General features: G+C 31.7%; 1 protein-coding gene and 1 long non-coding RNA gene across 11 annotated transcripts in view; one reads left to right on the top strand and one right to left on the bottom strand.

The window, feature by feature from the left end:
• LOC140666043 (uncharacterized) overlaps positions 1-21,017 on the bottom strand; it is a 182,303-nt gene that overhangs the window by 117,172 nt on the left and 44,114 nt on the right. The window lies entirely within an intron of this gene.
• Positions 1-21,017, top strand: part of LOC140666034 (dipeptidase 1) — a 140,018-nt gene that overhangs the window by 107,072 nt on the left and 11,929 nt on the right. For 7 of the 8 annotated variants that reach the window (XM_072892750.1, XM_072892751.1, XM_072892747.1 and 4 more), the window contains exons 6-8: positions 11,211-11,343; positions 16,055-16,205; positions 20,780-20,844. In XM_072892750.1, coding sequence (XP_072748851.1) covers positions 11,211-11,343; positions 16,055-16,205; positions 20,780-20,844 — 349 coding nt within the window. Of the gene's footprint in view, positions 1-11,210; positions 11,344-16,054; positions 16,206-20,774; positions 20,845-21,017 lie in introns of all 8 variants that reach the window. The other variant, XM_072892754.1, reaches the window with a different exon arrangement.

Below are 21,017 nucleotides of genomic sequence, written 5' to 3'. Positions count from 1 at the left end.
TGTTTTGCACAATTGATAGCATCGAAGTATTGAAAGTCGATTCAAAAGATTCAATACCGCGACATAAAGGAAGTGGAACAAGCAATTAAAAAATTCACATACAATTTTCTTTAAACTTTATCAAAAATCTCTTAAAAATTTTTCGCAAATTTAATATGATAATATTAAACTGAAAAACAGGAATATATACATATCAGATATTACTTAAAATATATGTATATATATTTCACTTGGATGTCACAATAATAATATCCAACAATATCATTATTTGTATATTACGTTTATTTTATTAAAAATAAAATAACATTTTTACAGGAATATCAATTACATAGCGACTTATATTTTTCGCAAAACCAATCCAATTCGCTGATTGATAAAAAAAATATTAATCAGTTATCCTCAATCACAAAGTTTTGATTTGATATAGCCGAGTTATACCTTCTTTCTTTCGATAATAGAAAATGTCAAACAGAAATGACGTGCGTACAAAACTAATAAGGGAAATGCGAGAAAATCGATTTCTTGAGTGCACGATGAAATGGAAGAGACAAAGGGTAATTGCGCTCATCGCGATTCGTCGTACGATAGTAACGTCAAATAAAACGCGGTTGCACCATAATCAGATTCGTTTGCAGCGGCGTATCATTTGTGATCTCTGTACCACCTTTCCACCTTCCTATGTCATTCTTTTATTGCGCGCGGAAATTTTATGTCTCGTTTCTGCCATCGATGTTCAATTCGCGATGTTCTGACAAATTGACGGCGGTTTCTATGACGACGAAACATGTGTTGAGAATTTTCCTTTTCTTGAAATTGAGTAATATAAGACAGAAATATCTGTATACGTGCGTGTGCGCGCGCGCATATGTGTGTGTGTGTGTGTGTGTATGTATGCATCCAATTCGAAAGAAATTAAAACAATATTTTCAATAAAGAAAGAAATTCAATAAAAATAGAAAAATTAACTAAAAATGTGTATATAACGATAAAAAAAATTTTGTGTCAGAGACAAATCTTGTATCGTTCAAGTGTTGTACAGAAATAAGAGATATCATTTTTTAAATCATATTGTAAATTAAAGCTCTGTACATGATTACAAGAAGTTATACTGATAATTTTTCAATAAAATAAATATGAAAAGTTATGATAAACAGATATTTATATAATTTTTCTATTTTGTTGAATATTATATTCATATACTTATTAATTAATAATAATAATATTGTACATACAATGAGCTTTTCTAGTAAGACATGTAAGACTCGTGTCATCTTCAACAATCCTATTTAAATTATGCTAATTTATAACTCTAATAATTTTAGGACAATTCTGAATTCCCCAAAAAATTATAAAATGTATTATTTGTTTTAAAATATTAAACTTGATAAGATTAGAAAAATAAAAAGTTAAAGCAATATATTTAAATATTATGTAAAACTGATGTTTTTTGGAATCAGGTAAACTGTTATAGTTATGAATGCAAATTGATTGATTGAACTTGATAAATATTGAGAGTATGTATACCAGATGTTGGAGTACATCCTTTCAAAGTTTCGGGATATTGATCCCCTCCAATAACAACACTCCAGCAATGCTATTGTAAATTATACAGATCACTATCATGGGCAACAATGTTAACATATTGTGCAGTGAACTTAACACGTATATTCAATGAATATAATCAATCTTCATTTCACACATGATTTCAATGCATAGTTTAATCAGATTTTCTATGTATTATGTCACTGATTGGCTGTAAATTATCTTTATTTTTTTGAATAAAACGTACAAACTTAAAATAAAAAATTGTAATAAAAAACCAATAACAGATCCAAACAACAGATGTAAGAACAAGCGAATTTATAATTCAATTAAAAAAAATTAAAATATTATAATGACATTGCTAAACGTTATATTTTGATTTTTAATTAAATTATAGACTCGCTTGTCCTTTGTCTTATGCCTGTTGTTTGGCTCTGTTATCTTTTATTATAATTTTTTTGTTTTGATTGATAATATTTAACTATGCAAACTGTTAATTTAATTTATGCATGAACTCTCTTGTTAGCAATAAAAAATAAGCTTTTCTTTTTTAAATAATTTCCAATATTATTTCAAGCAAAATTATAACATAAATAATTTATTAGGCTTAACATATAAATGCAGGTGTAATATTATATATATATATATATATATATATATATATATATATATATACAATATATACAAATGTATTTAAAATTAAATAAATACTTGTTTGTGAGAATTAAATATTCGCCGGATTATTTTGAGGATTAAATGAAAATTCTTGTAAGCGTTATGTTATACCGTTATATTAATGGCCGAATGCTACAACAGAAGAAAACTAAAGAAAACCGGAGAAAATACAACGCGAACGATCGGATTTAGAATTCCGGTCACGTTATGAAAGGGTGGCGAAAGCTTCTATCTGTTTTTCTGGTAACCCCTGTTGGAGATACTGGCGACTTCTAATTCAATTATCGAAACAATCTCGACAAAAGGTGTAGCCATTGTCACTGACAAGAAGCAGCTACGCTCGTGAAATTCAATTTTTTAGTTTCCAAGACTGCTTGTCCAAGCCCTTTCACTCTCTTCTAGACTCAAATAAATATTAAAGCTTGATAAAAGGAAACTTTGTCCATTGCGCTCTTCAGTCTCGTTTGTAAATCAGAATAAAAAAGCTTAAATAAAGCTTAGCAATAAAAAAAATAATTGAAATAAACTATGACCACGCATAAATTATTCAAACTAAAAATAAATATAAAACAATAAGATTGAGAATGCTGATCTATACTAATTTGATGAAAAGATGTTAATGTAATATTATAGCCGTATGCATGCGTATCATTTAACATTTCACGTTAAAATTAGAAACTGTGATTTCGCTTCCTGAGTATGAGAGCAATTTTAAAACATCAAGAATTAACATCATGTCATAATATAAAACGAGATAGTCGCGAAAACGAAAGTAATAACGTGAATTATAATTAACAAAACCTAAAAAAACAGAAATTAAAAAATGCATTTTTTATATTAAGTTCTTGCTTTCTCTATCTTTGAGATTTATTTTCTAATTCTTTATTATAATATATTAAAATAGTTTGAAAAAAAGTTAAGTCATCAGTAATGATATATATTTATTTAAAATTATATATGTATATATGTGTATATATATATATATATATATATATATATATATATGTGTGTGTGTGTGCGCGCGTGTGTGTGTGTGTTTCTTTTTCTGATATAATACTAAATAATATTATAAACAGGAAAAATAAAAAACATTATTAAAAGAATAATTTTTGCCTTGCTTTTTAGAAAAAGTAAGGTTTGAAGAAATAAGAAAAAATTCCGCATATATAAATAATAATAATATGTATAAATAATTTTTTTATACAATTATATATGGGCAATTTTTTCTCATTTTTTTCCATTTATATTTTTTTCTATAAAGACACAATGCACAAATTATTCTTTCAATTATTTTTCAATTATCCTTCTTATTATTTTTTCTGTATATAAAAACAATAACAAATATGCAAAAGAATGAAAACATACACACATACACAACATATATAATTCTACATATTTACATATAATTATATATGAACATTTTTGCCGGAAGTTAATAAAATATATAAAACAATTTACAAATAAAAGAAATACATAAAAATGTACATGCTTACGTAAAAATAGATTAAAAAAAATAAAATAAGCAATTTTACCATTTATCTACAATAAGAAGGCTTTTATGTAAAACACGTTTGTATAAAAGAAATTAAGGGAGAAAATGTAAAACAGCTACAAGAACAGCAGAAAAATGTTAACGAGTTCCAAAACGTTATTATTCCTCAAGATGGAAAAAAACGCGTGGCGAAGTAAAAAGAACGGATACCATTTGCGTATCAATTTCAGGAAGGCTGTTTTTTTCTGTATAAAAAGCAACACGCGCTTTTGAACCATTAATATTTATCAAACAACAATGCACCATCTAGAGCGTATCGATCCGCGCCGTCGAGTCCCTTCCAGATATACGCGTTGACGTTACGCAATATAAATTTTACGCACAATCGTTCGCGTTACAGGACAACCTCCCCCCCCCCCCCCGTCGCATCGCACTTGTCAACTATGATTTACCGTAATATCTACGGACGGCGCGATTTATTTAGCAATTTTACGGCCGTCAGAAATATAAATAACGCCGTAGTCGCGTAAGCCCTACGACAAATCCATTGAGGGTTAAACCAGAAGTTCGTCCTTAATGGCGGGCCCGAGCGGAACGGTAAGCACGTCCATACGGACGAACTTGGTTGCCCCTAAGTGCTCACCCGCAGATAAAAGCCTGCTCAGAAAATGGAGAGGGAAAGAGAAAGCTCGAAAACTGAATGCAGAATCGTCTCCCTCCGCATCCGCCTCCGCCTCCGTCTCTTCCTCGAAACTCTATGAAAGTGTGGAGAGACTATAACTACGGAAAAACTCGTATTTCTCTATTGTAAATCAATATTACTAACGTAAGCACATGTCCACTCGAAAGCAATTCCTTGTGGCAAAGATGTGCGATAGACTTTAAGTGAGACTCTCGATGATTGTTCACATAAGAGTTTTGCTTTACAAGAGCGGCTATCAATAAAACTCACTCGAGTTTTATTTCTTGAGATTGATTTTCGATGGATGTACGCTTGAGGATTTTACCTCCTCTGTAAAAGTAACTTTCAATAATAAAACCCATAATTTTGATGGTTGCTATGTAAGTGCAACTATCGATAATAAAATTCACAAAGTTAGAAATTGGTACTCTCCAACATAAAATTGATTTCTAATAAAATAGTCGCTTGGATACACGTTTTTAGAGGTTTACTTTTCGAAAGCGAATATTAATAATTAAACTTTTAAGTATATTCCTTATAAATTAGCTTATAAATTAATGTCATTTGAGATTTTTGTATTTTTAAAAATGAATATATATGAATAAAACTTTTTGACATAGAAATAAAAATCATTTTTAATCTTCACTTATCAAAAATAATTATTCTGCATGATTATTAGAAACTTCTTACGATTTTTTGATCAGTCTTTCTAAAACAGATATCCATTTATCTACTCCAAAATAACAAAAATATAAAAACTAACTCTCTTACATATGTTATCCTATTATTATTATATAATATTTTTGTACAATATTCTTTTTTACGCAGCAATTTTTATCGCGGTAATTTCTATAACATTACATTATTCTCAAAGCGTCAAAGAACCACACATCAAATTTTCTCGAGAAGACAGCTCAAACCTTTTTACTTTACAAAATCAATTTATCACACCGCACGGATGTTCGCTCCCATTTCATGCTTACAACGAAACAAGCCGGGAACGAATCGAAGGTGCATTAACGCGACGAAAATCCGCATCAGCAAAGTTCAAGGCTCAAGGCGGGTACTTATGCATAGATAAAAGCATGGCGAGAGAATGGCGAGCGGAGTTTGGTGGCAAAATGGTTTTCGCACGTTTTCTGTGGCAAGCCGAAGAAAGCGCTATGAAAAAACGCCACGAACCAGAAGCGGCAGAAGAGAAGCGTCCGGGAATCGCGAAGTAGTTGGCACAAAAGTTTTCGCCAGCGACGAAAATTTTACTAACCGCGTTTTGATGAGACATGATTGATCTACTTTTTTTTACGAAGGACAGAGGTTGCTGCGCACTGCGTGACAAATTAGTAATTTTTGTTTCAAAACTGGACGAAACTGGGATAATGGAAACAAAATAAGTTTATAACAAAGAATATAAAGAAGATATATATCATAAATGTATCACAAAAAATTTATTTTAATTTTTTTTTCTATTATATTTTTTAAATATTTGTTCTAAGGAAGTAACTACAATAATATATTAATGCTATATAAAATGCTAAAGTTATGTTTATATAAATTAATATATTTATATAATTATATAACTTACAATAATATATTAAGAGAATATAAACTGTATATATACGGATTTCTCTCTCTCTCTCTCTCTCTCTCTCTCTCTCTCTCTCTCTCTCTCTCTCTCTCTCTCTCTCTCTGCAAAGTTAAAAAAATATATTTTTATCGTAATAAAAAAAACGTAAACGTATATGTATATGTAATAGGAGGCAAAGAGAATCCGTCTTATGTAATATAATTTTGTTATAAATTCAAAATTAATCTTTAGGTAATAATACACAATATGATTTCCAATAAATATTAATACGAATAATAATGAATTAGACCTATATAGACCGTGTTGTGATTGACACAAATATGTATGTAACCTGCAGCTTATAATATAACATTATTATTAATAATATATGAGATATTAACAATTATGGATTAGTTTCAATTCATGAATCAATGAGGTATTTTGAATTCAACAGAATTCGCTAAACTGGTAAATGTTCTCTCATATTAATTCATTAATAAAGATTAATTAATTATTCTGGCTCAAGAATATTAATCTATCGTCAGTATGATTTCATCGATAATGCCGGAAGATCAGATAAACGAAATTACTACGTGTAAGTGAAAATGTGTGCGACACATTTAAAACTGTAATAAAATTATCGATAAATTGTGTAATATTTTACAATTAGACAGCTGTGAAATAATATAAAAATAATATAATACAATGGAATAAAATATAATAAATGAAAAGTTGAATATAACTACATTATTATTATACTTATTATTATTGTTATTGTTATTAGGCAGTATGCGTTCTCTCAACTTGTAATAATAAAATGATTTTAATCACATAGAATTTTGGATTCAATTGTTTAATGTATCATGAATAGAATCGGCATGGATATACAGACAAAATTATTAATATACAATATAATATTTATCGTAAAATTATAGCGGAAGGGTACTTTCTTTTCTAAATAAACATTTGTGACCGCTGAAGGAAATTTACTCTGATTAGTTCTAGAAAATATGCGCATAAGGAAAGATTGCGTTAAAAAAAACCTACATCCGTTTTACTTGTTCTTCCATCCTTACCGTGCAAAAAGTATGACTATAAAAGAGACATAACAAAACAAGGAAACGTTCTGTAATTTGGAGGGGGGAGGGGGAGGGGGGGAGGAGGAGAGGGGCAACTGTATCGAGGTGCATTTGTAAGTCGAGGCGACAATAAACTCGTTTTTTTTTTTTTTTTTTTTCGAGTAAAACCACTCAAACTTTGGTGCGCGAGCGTAAGTACTTTACGTAGATAGGTCGATATTCTTAACAATGACAATTCTGTTTACGAACAAATTTCGCTGTAGCGGATGCGGGACGAAATTCCATGTCTTTTCAGTTCGTTGGGACGCATATACAGAGACGGAAAGCGAGTTCCTAACCCGCTTACTCCTTCGTTCGATCTTTACCGTCCTCTTTCTCTGTCCCTTAACTTGTGGCGATAACGCGGAGAAAGTACCGTGACCGCGAAATGATTGCCGAAGTTTGCAGCAAGAGAACCGCGATAAAAGATAATCAGCGAGCTTGAAAGCTACATCCGCAAAGTCGGCCACGCTGGACCAACAACCTCGTCTCGCACAGTTGTGTTTATTCTGAACTGTACCCTTACCACCTGTCTCTCTACGACTTTCCTTCTGAAAATACCCGTTGGCACAGGCTGTAAGAAAGTGATTTTCTTGTCGGGAAAAAGCCGTTTCGAGGGAATACGAAACAAGAGAACTCTCACTGTGGATGTACTTGCGAGCAAAACGCATCAAAGCTTTGTTTTCGAGAGCTCTTCTCCATTGCGCGACTTTGCCTTAGCAAAGAGAATATATATTTTGTAATTTTCCCTATGTGAACAAAACAGAGTAATGTACATTCATCGAGTTCCGACAAGTTCTAGTAAATTTTACAACTAGAAAAATATAAAATATTCAGCAGACAGCAATTCCAGATATTACTTAACATTTAAAAACCGTCAGAGAAACATCAAGGAAAAGAATATATAGAGAAAACAAATGTTTTGTAAATATTTCACTTATTTCGAATAAAAACAATTGTTTTCGCGAATAGAATATAATATTTCACGTTTAGTTGACTCGTTACACGTAGACGTGTCGACAATGAGATATAACATCGCAGATAACCGAGGATGCACATGCACCCTTTGCGCTTCTCTTAGCTACCCATAAATTCAAGTAAACTTGGCGTTTATTAGCGCAATTACGTCTGCAAGATTTGACATTATTCCGCGAAGCGACGACGAAGCGGCTTGTATTTAATCCGCGTCGTTGTTTATCCAGTTTACGCTGACGTTCTCAAGATACGTTTTCTTCGATAAATATGTTTCCACCCCGGATTTCTCGAAACGTCGCGTCGCTATCGAGCGGATATTCCGTTGGCAGCCGTCGCATGTTTTGAACTCGAGCCTCGTCGGTGTTATCTGCTTTCCTTCTGCAAGAAGGCACGTAGCTTTCCGGTCGGTCGGCTTTATCTGCCGCACTCCCTCACCCCCACCCTCGTGATATCATTATTAACTGCGATTTGCCATACGATCGTTCGCGCAACTGCCGCAGCGGGGGTGTCCGGAAGATGGGAAACGTCAGATCCGCTCTCTGCTCGCTGCTCGTGATGTTAACTCCATCAGTTAACGGCGTCAGATTATTAGCATCCCCGCACGTCTATATATATTTCGTCATGACGAATAACCCTCTATCGCGCGCATCTCTATCTCTCTCTCTCTCTCTCTCTCTCTCTCTCTCTCTCTTTCTCACTGCCGCGCGATGTACCGGAAAGATGTCTACACGCGCGTCACGCACATCCGCACTCGTGTAAATTACCGCGCAAAACACTGTGGATTATTTGAATTCGCATAGCTCGTTAAACCACCGAGAGCAATAAATCGCATGCATTTAGAGGTTCGTGGATTCTACGAGAATGTCGAGTATTTGTGACAATTGCCATAAGTTTTCATTTTATTAAAAAGAATATGATATAATATATTCATGCATAATATTAATATATATATATATCCGTAATCGCGAAATTGGAATGAACGTGTGATGCAAATGCGTGTTTAGTCACATTATTCAACGTTATCAAACCGAAATGTATACGTAGAACGTGATTATGCAACGAGTGCAAGCATGAAAAAGCTGTTCGTGAAACGCTACGATGGGTGAAACAATGTTTCCGTCGAAAGAGAATTCATTTCAGTTGCTGCATAGAACTTCCGCCGCCATCCATCTCCCATCTTTCCTGCTTTTCTTCCTGCCCATCTCTCTCTTTCTCTCTGACTATATTTTCACATAAGTATTGTTCCCCTTTTGCCCCGCCCAGTATCCCGACTATTCTATCCACATCGTCATGCGATTAGTATAATAACGTTGACGTGGAAAGAGAAGACCGACGGCGCGAGAATCGAGGATGCCAATCGCGTTAGACTACACCCGGAACCGAAATTCAATATTTACGCTAGCGCGCGGCAACTCGGCGCTAATTAGACCACCGAGTAATTGGTAACGCTAGCTCTCTCAAAGCCGAGAGAGCGCAGTGAAATTCGGACCGAATACCGTATACTCGCAACTAAGCTGCGTGCTACGCATCTCTCTCCTCATTGGAACGATATGGACGTTCGATTACTCGACGACGCACGTCGGATGCTCGACCGATCTGGGGAATTCAACATTCGCTGAGTACCGTGAGTATTTAACTCAACGCCGCGAGGGATTACGTAGCTAGATAAACTGCGGATAGATAAGCATATTTACATGATTACATTACGCCGAGTATGAGTAAAAACGGATATAACTTGAGTGTGAAAATTCGGATTTCAGAAATATAGCGTAATCAAAAAAGGCAATTAGCAACTTTACATATCCGAATCCTAACATTTCAATTTCAGTAAAGTATTATTTTTTTCCTTGATCAATGATATTCGATCACGAATATCAAAATTTGTACGTATATTTTTGCATACAATTTAAAAAATACGAAAAAGAGATTTCAAAAGTTCTCTCTTAATAAATTTGAAAAATTTTTTAATTTTTGATTCAATTAATTAGTGTTTCCGATAGCCGATACGAACAAAAAAGTGGACATTAAAAATGAGTAGAATAATCGATACTTAAGGGAATAACAAAATGTAACAATTAATGTATATCTAATGTGTTTAATGTATTTTTTTATGGGTAAAAAGCTGTACTTAGAGTGAGAGAAAGAGAATCTTTTTCACATAATAAAACAGCTATTTCATGGAAATGAAACCTGAATTATTTAATGTAAAGTATTAATGAAATATATGTCTTGCTTAGCAATTGTAAAACAGTGTGAACAATTATGAACGTGACAATATAAAGTCACGCGATATCAAAATCACGGGAATACGCGAGTGATACGGTTAATAATCCTCCGTTTAGAATACTCCACCGCAATGCTTTACTACGGCTGCTAACTCCAGAGTTGAATAAAATGTTCAACTCTTGAGAGGAATGCACAATATTTCACATAGACGGATTTCCTCTTCATAAAAAGAATTTTTTACATAACTTTGCAAAATGCGTTTACTTTTGATCCAACTAATTTATATCACTTGAGCTTATCAATTATTTTTGCTTTTTCTATATGGGATAATATATATATATTGATTTTATTACTCGTATGTACGTGATATAAAATTGACTAAAAATATTTTTAAAAAAATGAAAAGAGAGTTATATATACATACTCTCTTTTCATTTTTTTTGAATATTTTTAGTCACTTTTATATCTACGAAAGAAATAATTTAAAAAATATATCCTCTGTAAAATCAATCCTTTTAAATTTAAATTTTTATTTCGTTAAACAGTTTATGATAAAACATTTTTAATATTGCATTATGCAAATTGCATTGCAAAAGGAAATTAAAAATTATAAATGTCGATTGTAAATAAATGTCTACTGTCGTATGTAGGACTGCGCGCACTCTAAATTTTTTAATGTCAATTAGCAATATTGTTCTTTTATCGTTTACTAATGAATTATATCTCTAACATATCTTTTCTTAATTTTTTTTTTTTTTTTTTTTTTTTTTTGTTAAATATTTTATATGTTAATGTTACATCATATACAATTTTATTTATTTGGGTTTTTCTATTTCTTGTCTGTGAGTTTGATTTGTATCATTTAAGATTTCTAAAAATAACGATCGACTATTTTGAAACAATCTAATTATAAGAAACGATATGTTTTCTTTTCAGTTTTGGTCCGCCTACGTTCCTTGCGGTGCCGCTCAGTTAAACGCAGTTCAACTCTCGCTGGAACAGATCGACGTGATTCGTCGACTCGCCGAAATGAATGCTCAACACTTAACCCTGGTTACCTCTGTCAAAGGTAAGTAACATACATTAACATTGACCCACATCCAATACTCTAATTTGTAACCATGTTATAACCCTGCTATCGCATATTACACGGTAATTACTGTTTACGGTAATTACTATAATCCTCTTTATCATTCACGTATAAACACGGTTTTTCTTTTTTCTCTTTTCTATAATATCAGTATAATGGAGACACGTAAGAAATGTTTATTCTAAACAATCTAATATGTAAGCATAAATTTTTTTATGGAATATATATCCTTTTATTTTCCATTCCTTTACAAATGTAAAAATATCCTTTTTACTCCGATATAAATAATATATTTAATTTATATACCGCGTACAGTAATACGATTAATTCTTTTAATAAATAATAGTTCATTTTAGTGTATTATATACACGAACAATGCGATACGTCTAGTAGATAAAAAATTAGAATTATTTACGAGATTGAACAAAAGCTTCAATAATTGCAAAGAGCATACAATGAATTTGGTATATAAGTATTATCAGGAATTTCCGTTGCCCTCTGGCAAACTTGAGGTACACCTTTTGTAACCGAAAGAATTCTTGTGACCACCGTATTACGTTATTAAATGTAACACGACTAGTCGCCGGTACCAATAGATATGAGAGCACCGTCTCGGAGAAAGTTTCTCATCGAGACGATTCAAGAGAGGATAAAGGGTCGCTATTAATTGCTCGACTTCTCCGAAGTTGAAGAAGAGAGTCGTTATTGGATTCGATTCGATGGCATAACTTTATATTGTTGAAGATTTATCACCAGTGGACAAAAGTATGAAGAGAGAGAGCTATCGTCGCTCTATGGCAACGAAGATTCGTATTGATTTATGAGATAACATAAGATCTGACTGTATAATATTCGATAAAATCGAATATATTATAGAATAATAAAGATATTAAGAGTCTTACATTTTTTTAAAAAATTCGATCCACCGGATCTTTGACGAATCTTTATTGCTTCGCAATTCAAGCTAATCTTGATAAATTAATATATAATAAAACAACGTGTCATCAAAATTTTAATTTTATCGAGGTATTTATTGCTTAATGTAGTAATTAATTTTTATATATTTACATATTTGTATATATTTTATATATTTATATAATTCTATGTATTTTTATATTAATATATATTTTTATATATCATGCTGTATACATACAACGTGAGATACATAAAACACCACGCTTCGCATATATTCGTAGATATAAAAATTAAAAAGAAATAATATTTTAGCGCTATCGTTTCAAATTTTTAGAAATTTTATTATATATGTAAACTACTATATTAAAAATTTACTTCAATGTAAAAAAAAAGATAAAAAAGTCTGCAAATATTTATTTTGCTTTATGAACACGCATTTGCACCGATGATTATTAAACTTCTCCATTTTTAACAAAAGTTGATCACAATTTTTTTTTACATTGATGGACCAATCTATTGTCTGTTAACAAAAATTTGAAAAATATTGGTAAAACCAACTAATGAAGAATAAATTTCATCGAATATGCAATAATTGTTTTTATAAAAGAAAAAGAAATATAAATAGAAATATAAATATAAAAATTTCTAAAAAAAAAAGGAAAAAAAAATACGAGATACAACATCGATACAAAAATAAAAAACAAATTGCGCACACAATCTGAAAGAAAAGAAAATGCCAAATAGGAGAAGATAGCAGGAAAGGTACACGAAAGCTTGTAAAAGTTTTTGCTACAAGTAACTCGCTTCGGAAATCCGACTGCCATTTTCATAAGTTCGTTGAAATCAAATCAAAGTCGCGTAAAAAAGAGATAAGAATAACAGAAAAATTAAGATTAGATTTAAACTATACATTATATTAAAAAGACGCAATCTCTGAGAGGAATTGTTAGTCGGTTTTTTACAAACAAAGTTATTTTAATATATATTTTTGCTATTATTACGTTCGTAATTGATTCGAATGCACAATGTACATTCAAACAACTATTTAATATACATTTTTTATGTGTGACTGATGGCCTTTTTGATGAAAAAAAATCAGGCCCTTTTGCAATGGTTACATCTCTGTAAATAGATAATCAAGTTGAATATGCATTGTGTATTCGAAATCAAGTTATGTACACCACTGAAATATGAAAGAGATATAAAGGGCGAGCGAAGAAATGGGACCGAAGCAGTGCCTTGCAAACGAAAACCTTGCAATAGTGGAACTTACGAGTAACCCGGTCTGGAAAGCTGTCAGCCATTTTCATAAGCTCGAGAAACTTCGCCAAGTAGGAAGTGAAAAGGAGGTCGCGGCACGAAGAAGGCAAAAGGTGGAAAAGCCAGCGACTCGTACACACAAACCTGTTTCACAATAGTGCCTGTGGTCAAAACCACAATGCAGTTAACTTACTACTACACTGAATTCAGTATAAAAAATTAGCCATTAGTTTAGAATTTTCTAAATTAATAATTAAAAATATATTATACGACAGACTCTCTCTGATTCTCTTTGTTTTACAGAGAAAAAATACACTAACAAAATAATAATTAAGTTAATCTTATTAGTAATTAAATTGAAAACTGGACATTGATAAATAAATTAATAGACTTATAATAATTGTTGGAGAATTTTTTTACTATATTTTAACATTTGAACACAGCTTATAAATATCTGATGTTTAATTATTATAAGAAAACCGATTTTAGAAATTTATTATACTACATTTTACCGCATGTGGTAGAAAACTCGGCTGGAGATGTAGCAATTAATAATGAAAACGGAAATCTCGTTAAAGCACTAGGCATATTCATTTCAAGTCGTTTTATTTTTTAGCAGAAGCAAGCTGCTTCTGAGCGAGCTTCGTTCAAAGTGGCAAAGGCAGAGAACAGTTACAAGAGGAGATTACCAGCTTTTTAATTTTCGAGATCAGTGGCGCGTTTCTCGATAGATAGTATACGGCTTTCTTGTATCGAGATAAAAGATGTTAAATCATATTAAATACTATATAAAATACTTTAGTGTAGTCTACTATAATAAAAGATTAAATAAAACGCATATAACACTTTAGATTAATATTAATTATTCTGCATTTTTATATACAAAATTATTTTCAAATTACATTCATAATTTTTACATGTTGTGAATATTCTATTACATAATTAAGAAATTCTGCAATTAAGTCATAAATCGACTTCTTTTTTCAACGATCCAAATAAAAAATTAATTCCACTTATCGTTAATGTTGTGAAACATTTTACAACATACGGCGATCAAAATGAAAAATTAAATCAAACAATTTTACTAGAACAATCATCCAAGAAAGAGAGAAACGACAAGAGAAAGATAGAAATGTATATTTCATATCCTTGAAAATGTTTTAAAAATTTATCTTCCTTTCTCGTGTGGTCTACAAATTTAATTATATATATCAATTATATTAACCCATCGATAACAATCTATTGACAGCTGTGCAAAGAGATAAAAACATCGATAAATATGACTTCGATAATAAGAAATACAGAATGAGAACTTTTATTGAGCGAGTGAATGAAAAGCAACAGGATGATAGTAAAGTTTAGGTATTTGACGAATATCTATCATTAATTTATGAAATTATATATATATATATATATATATATATATATACATCGTTAATATTTTAGGGTTAAAGCAAAATCCAGAATATATACGGTTAAATAAATAACTCACGCGGATCGATATATTCGATGTAAAGTACGATAAATCAGGTGGCTTAATACTTACTGTCGTTTCGATGCCGCCTGAAAGTTTCAATGAGGCGATCGACAGCACTCCTGAAAGCACTTTCGAAAGCGGATCTAAAAGCCGATTTTTACCGATCTTTTCATTCACTTTTTCAACCGGCCCGGAGAGGGAGCGACTTTCCGAGATTTCATCCGATCTCTTCACCGACAAAGATCGTAAATAATCTATGAACACTATAATTCCCCGGATCCGCGAGGTTCCGCTTAATCTCATAAAGTGTCACTTTAATCTTGTTCGAAAAAAAGGAAAAATTATAAAACTCGCGCCGATGGAGCACGACGAAAAAACAGACGAAACTTCGCTGATTCACGGAAGGAGCGTAATTCGACCGAGAGCAAAGTCACCGAAGATGATTCGAAGTTTTACAAGAGAAAATAAGCCTCAAATAACTCGTGTACTTAGATGATCCCTGAGATTCAAGTGTTCTTCAGCTCGGCAAATTCATTGTCAATACTATACTATCGCAATTTTTGCATATGTAAAATTTAATCACTAAAACATGACCGACTTTCTACATCATCGTAGAATAGTTATATAAAATAAAGAATATAATACTACATTCTAAAACGTATTATAAAAACATAACAATTCTTTAAGTTATTAAAATAATAATATTAATATTATTATATTCACAGATAATATATCGAGTAATAAAGTATTATTAATAAAATTAGAGTTTTTCAGTGCAATTATATTTATAAATACTCTTTATAGTAATGCTTTACATCGATATTATTCATTTGTAAAATATTTTGAAACAATTATTGTAATTACCATTGTAATTACAATTTTGAATAATTATTGTAACTATCATCTAAAGAAAAAAGATAATAGAGATAAATTTATATTATTCATTAAATAATTTTTTTCTGTAAAAAGTAATATATCATACTTATTATCAGAATTATTAATATAGATTTTATTCAAATCATGATTATGTGTGTATAGGTCTCATTGAGGCGCATAGAGAAGGAAAAATCGCAAGTCTAATCGGAGTAGAAGGGGGTCACTCCCTGGGGAATTCCTTAGGCGTTCTTAGGACATTTTATGGTCTGGGAGCGCGATATCTTACCCTGACACATGCGTGCGACACCTCCTGGTGAGTATGAATTATAAGAATCTCTTTTTTGAAAATTACGTAATTAACTTATCACGATTTTTTAGACAACGAGAAATAATAATTTATAACAAATCGATTACATGATGCAAAAACTAATAAGTGTTATCATTGTGATAATAAAGAATTACCCCGCTATAATAAAATTTATAATCATAATTTATATAATAAAATTTAATTCTTTATATGCGGTACTAAAATAATAAAAGTTCATATGTATAAAAGCCTGTGTAAAAAAACTGTGTTCAGTTTAAACAGTCAAATTTAATACAAAGTTAAAATTTGTATTAAAAAGTTGACACACACACAATAAAAATTTATCATCGACTTAAAAAACATTTCTTTTATTTAAATTTAGATTATTTAGATTATTACTTCTAGGATCTTAATTTTTGTTAGAAAACGCATTTTAATATAATCTTCAATATTATTACTCGCGTTGATGTAGGTTTCATTAAAGTTGGGAGATTGCAATTTCTCATTCACGAGATCATCAAAACTCTGCAGAATGTTGCGTTTTTTCGACATCGTTCTTATCGCCTCTTACCTCGCGCTCAAGAAGTTTCTCGATGTACAAGCCGCTCGTTCATCGAGTATCCAGTTTTTTTTCCTCGGGACTCGTTGTGCTTCGTATCACGATCTACTCTTAGGGGGCAAACCAATTCCACGGTTGATCGGCTTAACCGAGAGCCGAAGTAACCTGAAATCTGGACGCTTGGAAGTTCTTTTCAGTAATTTCGGAAGCGCCCCAAAGCCGCCACTTATTTCCCAGCGCATTCGAGAAAAAAAAATAGCAGATGAAGAAATTCGTTCGATAGAGAGACAGAGAGAGAGAGAGAGAGAGAGAGAGAGAGAGAAAGAGAGAGAGAGAGAGAGAGAGGATAGTGTCCTTATCAAGAAGACCGACCTCCACTTTGTCCAGAAATCAACTTTCTTAATTTTTTTTTCCTTAATCCATTGTTACAAAGACATTTCTTTGAATCGCGCTTTGACTTTGATGTTTTAAAATTTTGTCAGACTTTATCTGACTTCACTCGATCTATTTATTTGTTGATCTCTAACGATTCATTTGCTTAATTAATTTTTAATCTTTTTTATTTGATATGTATTATGAACAATTATAATTATCATTCATGAAAATATTTTTTGCATGCACACATATACACAAAAAGAAATAATATTCTTCTTGCACATTTCTTCCAAGTATCATAAAATATTTATAATTAAATAAAGATTTTTTTCCTATAACTTTGTTTCGCACCAACATCTTTTTTATATTCAATCTTCATGTATAAAAGTAATGAATTTGATTCGTTTTTATCTTACTTTATATACTATTGCTCTAAGGATATTTATTTGCTACAATTTTAATGTATCATAAAAATTTCCATATTTCTTTCTTCTGCGATATATCGATAGGAAATACTAAAAAAGTTCGATTCTCCGCGGTATAATCAGAGTTTAAAAATATGCAAGTTGCACAGTTTATTATTATACATGCTCGCTCGCATCTCTGTGACTGGGAGAGGAACAATACTGGAATAAAACCGCTTCTCCTCTTTTACCTCAAACATCGATCCTTAACCTGAAGTTTATGCATCCCCTGATGCCGAGTGCCGCATGGAGTTGTAAATAAAGCCCCGCTTTTATGCATCCGTTTCGATCCTGAATCACGTGACCCGCGACGAGTTGCGTTTTTGTGGAAAATCCAACGTACGTTATTTGTGAGCTGCGCGAGCCATAAAGTAGAACTAAATACGAACGCAAAACAGTGACATTTGATTCCCATGTGACTTTGTATTCAATTAATTAGTACAAAGTCGCGGCCACTTTACAAATTTTCTCCGTCAAAGGTAATTTTATTCGCAACCATTTAAAATAATTTCATTTGAATTTTCAATTTTCTCAAAGCTTCCCATTATCCTTCCGACATAATAGTACTGATAACATGAAAAGTGAAGCTAGAACACAATATCCACGTTGCTTTTTCTTTGCGAAACAATCGTTAACGTATTCTGTAGCATCGGTGTTATCGAGATAACGCAAAAGAACATTAAATTCAAAAGTATATTTCTCACAGTACACAATTGCAGAAATCTTTTTAATTTCTTTTTTTTTAACTACCGTATTGTATTTCTTTTATCAGTCTAACTTTGGAGAGTTGAACCCAACCGGGTTCATTCCTTGCTCTGACAATCCATCGCTCACTGTATCTTTTACGAGCGAAGGGACTCATGCTCGAACCGTAATAATCTCACCCTCTGTGGCCTGCCACACGAAATAGGATTTACACCTCCTGGAGCGGCGCTAGATGCCTCGCTCGTTGGCTCTCGGGATGTAAATTACGACAGTGACCGCCAATGTCACTAACTCTAACACCGCTTTAAGGTCGAAGTATTATACGACAATGGGCACCGACCTGGTTTGCCGTGCACTTTTCGATCTTTGCCTGCTTTATGTCTCCCTCGACGCTACGATACTTACCGCAGTAAATAAGAATCGGAGTCACGTCGGATTCTCACGTGCAAATCTCTCTTCGGATATAGTACAATACATATTTTTCTCTTCTTACTCCCTAATTTACACCAATGTTATCTTACGACACATGCAACAGAGAAAGTAATCTTCTTTCGGTGAGCTCAAGTTTTTTTCGATAGGGAAAGAGGAGGAGACCAAATACAAAAATATTTCTTTATTATTCAAATAAATCGTATTAATCAAGTAAGAGAATATGAATAAAAGATATTTATAATAATGTATTATAAAGCTTTATAGCAAGCAAAAAATTAGAAAAATTAAAATTGTAATAACATATTAAAAATTGAGAAAATAAATTTCTTTTTTATATCTCTCTTTCTCTTAGATATTAAAATTTAATTATGTTAAACTCTCAAAAATCATTTGGTTTCGAAATTAATTAAATTAAATCTAAGTAATTGTTTTCTCAAAAAATCTATCCACTTATATACAAGAGACTCAAGTAGATATATATGATAATAGTTGCTCAAATAAAAAAATTTAGAGAAAAATGTATGCCTATGAAAATGTAGACTATAACATATAAAGCATCTGAAGAAAACTCGTCATAAAAATGCGGTTTCATCTCTGCAGCCTGAGATTTCCGGCATCCACATGAGGAAAAGCGCGTTTTTATTGGGACAATATCCGAATTGCTTTCCGACGTGTACCCACGGCTTAATGTCAGGCTCTGACCCTATTCTCTCTCATCTCTTATCATCCCTCTTCTGTTTCGGTCGCGTGTTCTCCCTCCCTCTCGCTTTTCTCTCTAGGGATGTGAAATTGTCGACCGGATTGAATTTTCTATAGTTTTAGATGATGATGCCAAATCATCTCTAAACATTTCCATCTCACCTTGAAGCGAGTGAAAAATTCTCGATCTCATTTGAGCTTTTGTTTTCTAATTTTCACACTTTTATTCTATCGATATTTCGCATCTCGATCTTCTGCTAAGGCACAATATATCAAATTGTGATTAAAAAAGATCTTAGCAGTTTTTTTGACATATATGTATATAAAAACATATTTTACTTACAAGGGATATGTCTCTTAGATTTTTGCGTTTAACCACATATTTCAAGGAGAATCAAATTAGTTCTGGACAGTTGTGACATCCCTTGTTAGCAAAGATTAAAGATTAAACGCAAAGACGTTTAACAGTGAAAATAAAGTGTCAAGAGTGTAAATAGATAACGAGTTATTATACTTTGCTTAATTTCAAGAAATATAGTTATTATCATAAACATTTATTGTAAAATATGATTGCTAAGATATTTATAGAGACAAATTAAAGAACTGCCATAAATAATAGTTTCTTATAAAATTCATTAAAACATTAAATTTATTATACTTATAGCAGCAATAAAAAATCTACTATTAATAAAATGGCTTTAAAAAAAATATTATATCTTGTTTATTATACAGTCATTACACACTCGTAATTACGAGATATAATTTTTAAAGCCAACCTCAAAACTTACTCTACAAGCAAGCATTAATTTCTATTTAATAGAAAGCAAGAGCTAATTACAATAGATAAGCGAATGGAAATATGAGTTATTTTCGAAAAGTTACATACAACTGGGATTAATTTCGAGAGAAGCTTGTTTTAATAGGCCTAGAAGATAATGAAATGCACGATTTTGAAAGCAGAGTATAAAATTGATCTATATCACTCGCGCCGATTCGAGTATCTAGCTCAAGTCATATCTATCATTATTAATGAATTAAAAATATAAAAATTTAGAGTCTCGATATTTTAGATATCGGTTATGATGATCGAGTTCTTTTAATTAATTAATATAATTCCATAATCAATAAATAGTTAATTTCTTTACATATCAGAAATTAAATATATATCCGCGTATGAAATATATTTACATAAGATGACCTGATATTTTATAAAATATTATTTTTTATACATAAAAGCTCATCTAAAGCTCATCTGAAAAGAAAAAAAGCAAGCGCAAGCACACAATGCATCCGCTGAATTCTCTCAAGCAACTGACGTTCTAACAGATATTTTCTTGGCAGGGCAGTCTGTTCTGTTGGCGAGACGAACAACACTCAGGACTCCACACCGGGTCTCAGCGAATTTGGGAAAGTGAGTAAACATTTACATTATGTAGCTCCACTGCGGATTCACTTTTTTCGGCGAACAGAGAAATATCGTGTTTGCAAAAAAATACCTACGTGTACATACATGCTTCCGAAAGAACTTCCGTTTTACGACTGCGGACGAGGTTTTACGCGACACATCCTGCAGAAAAATAATAC

Source organism: Anoplolepis gracilipes, chromosome 5 (genome assembly GCF_047496725.1).
Source record: "Anoplolepis gracilipes chromosome 5, ASM4749672v1, whole genome shotgun sequence".
In the NCBI taxonomy this organism is placed as follows: domain Eukaryota; kingdom Metazoa; phylum Arthropoda; class Insecta; order Hymenoptera; family Formicidae; genus Anoplolepis; species Anoplolepis gracilipes.
This window is presented reverse-complemented; position numbering and strand designations above follow the sequence as displayed.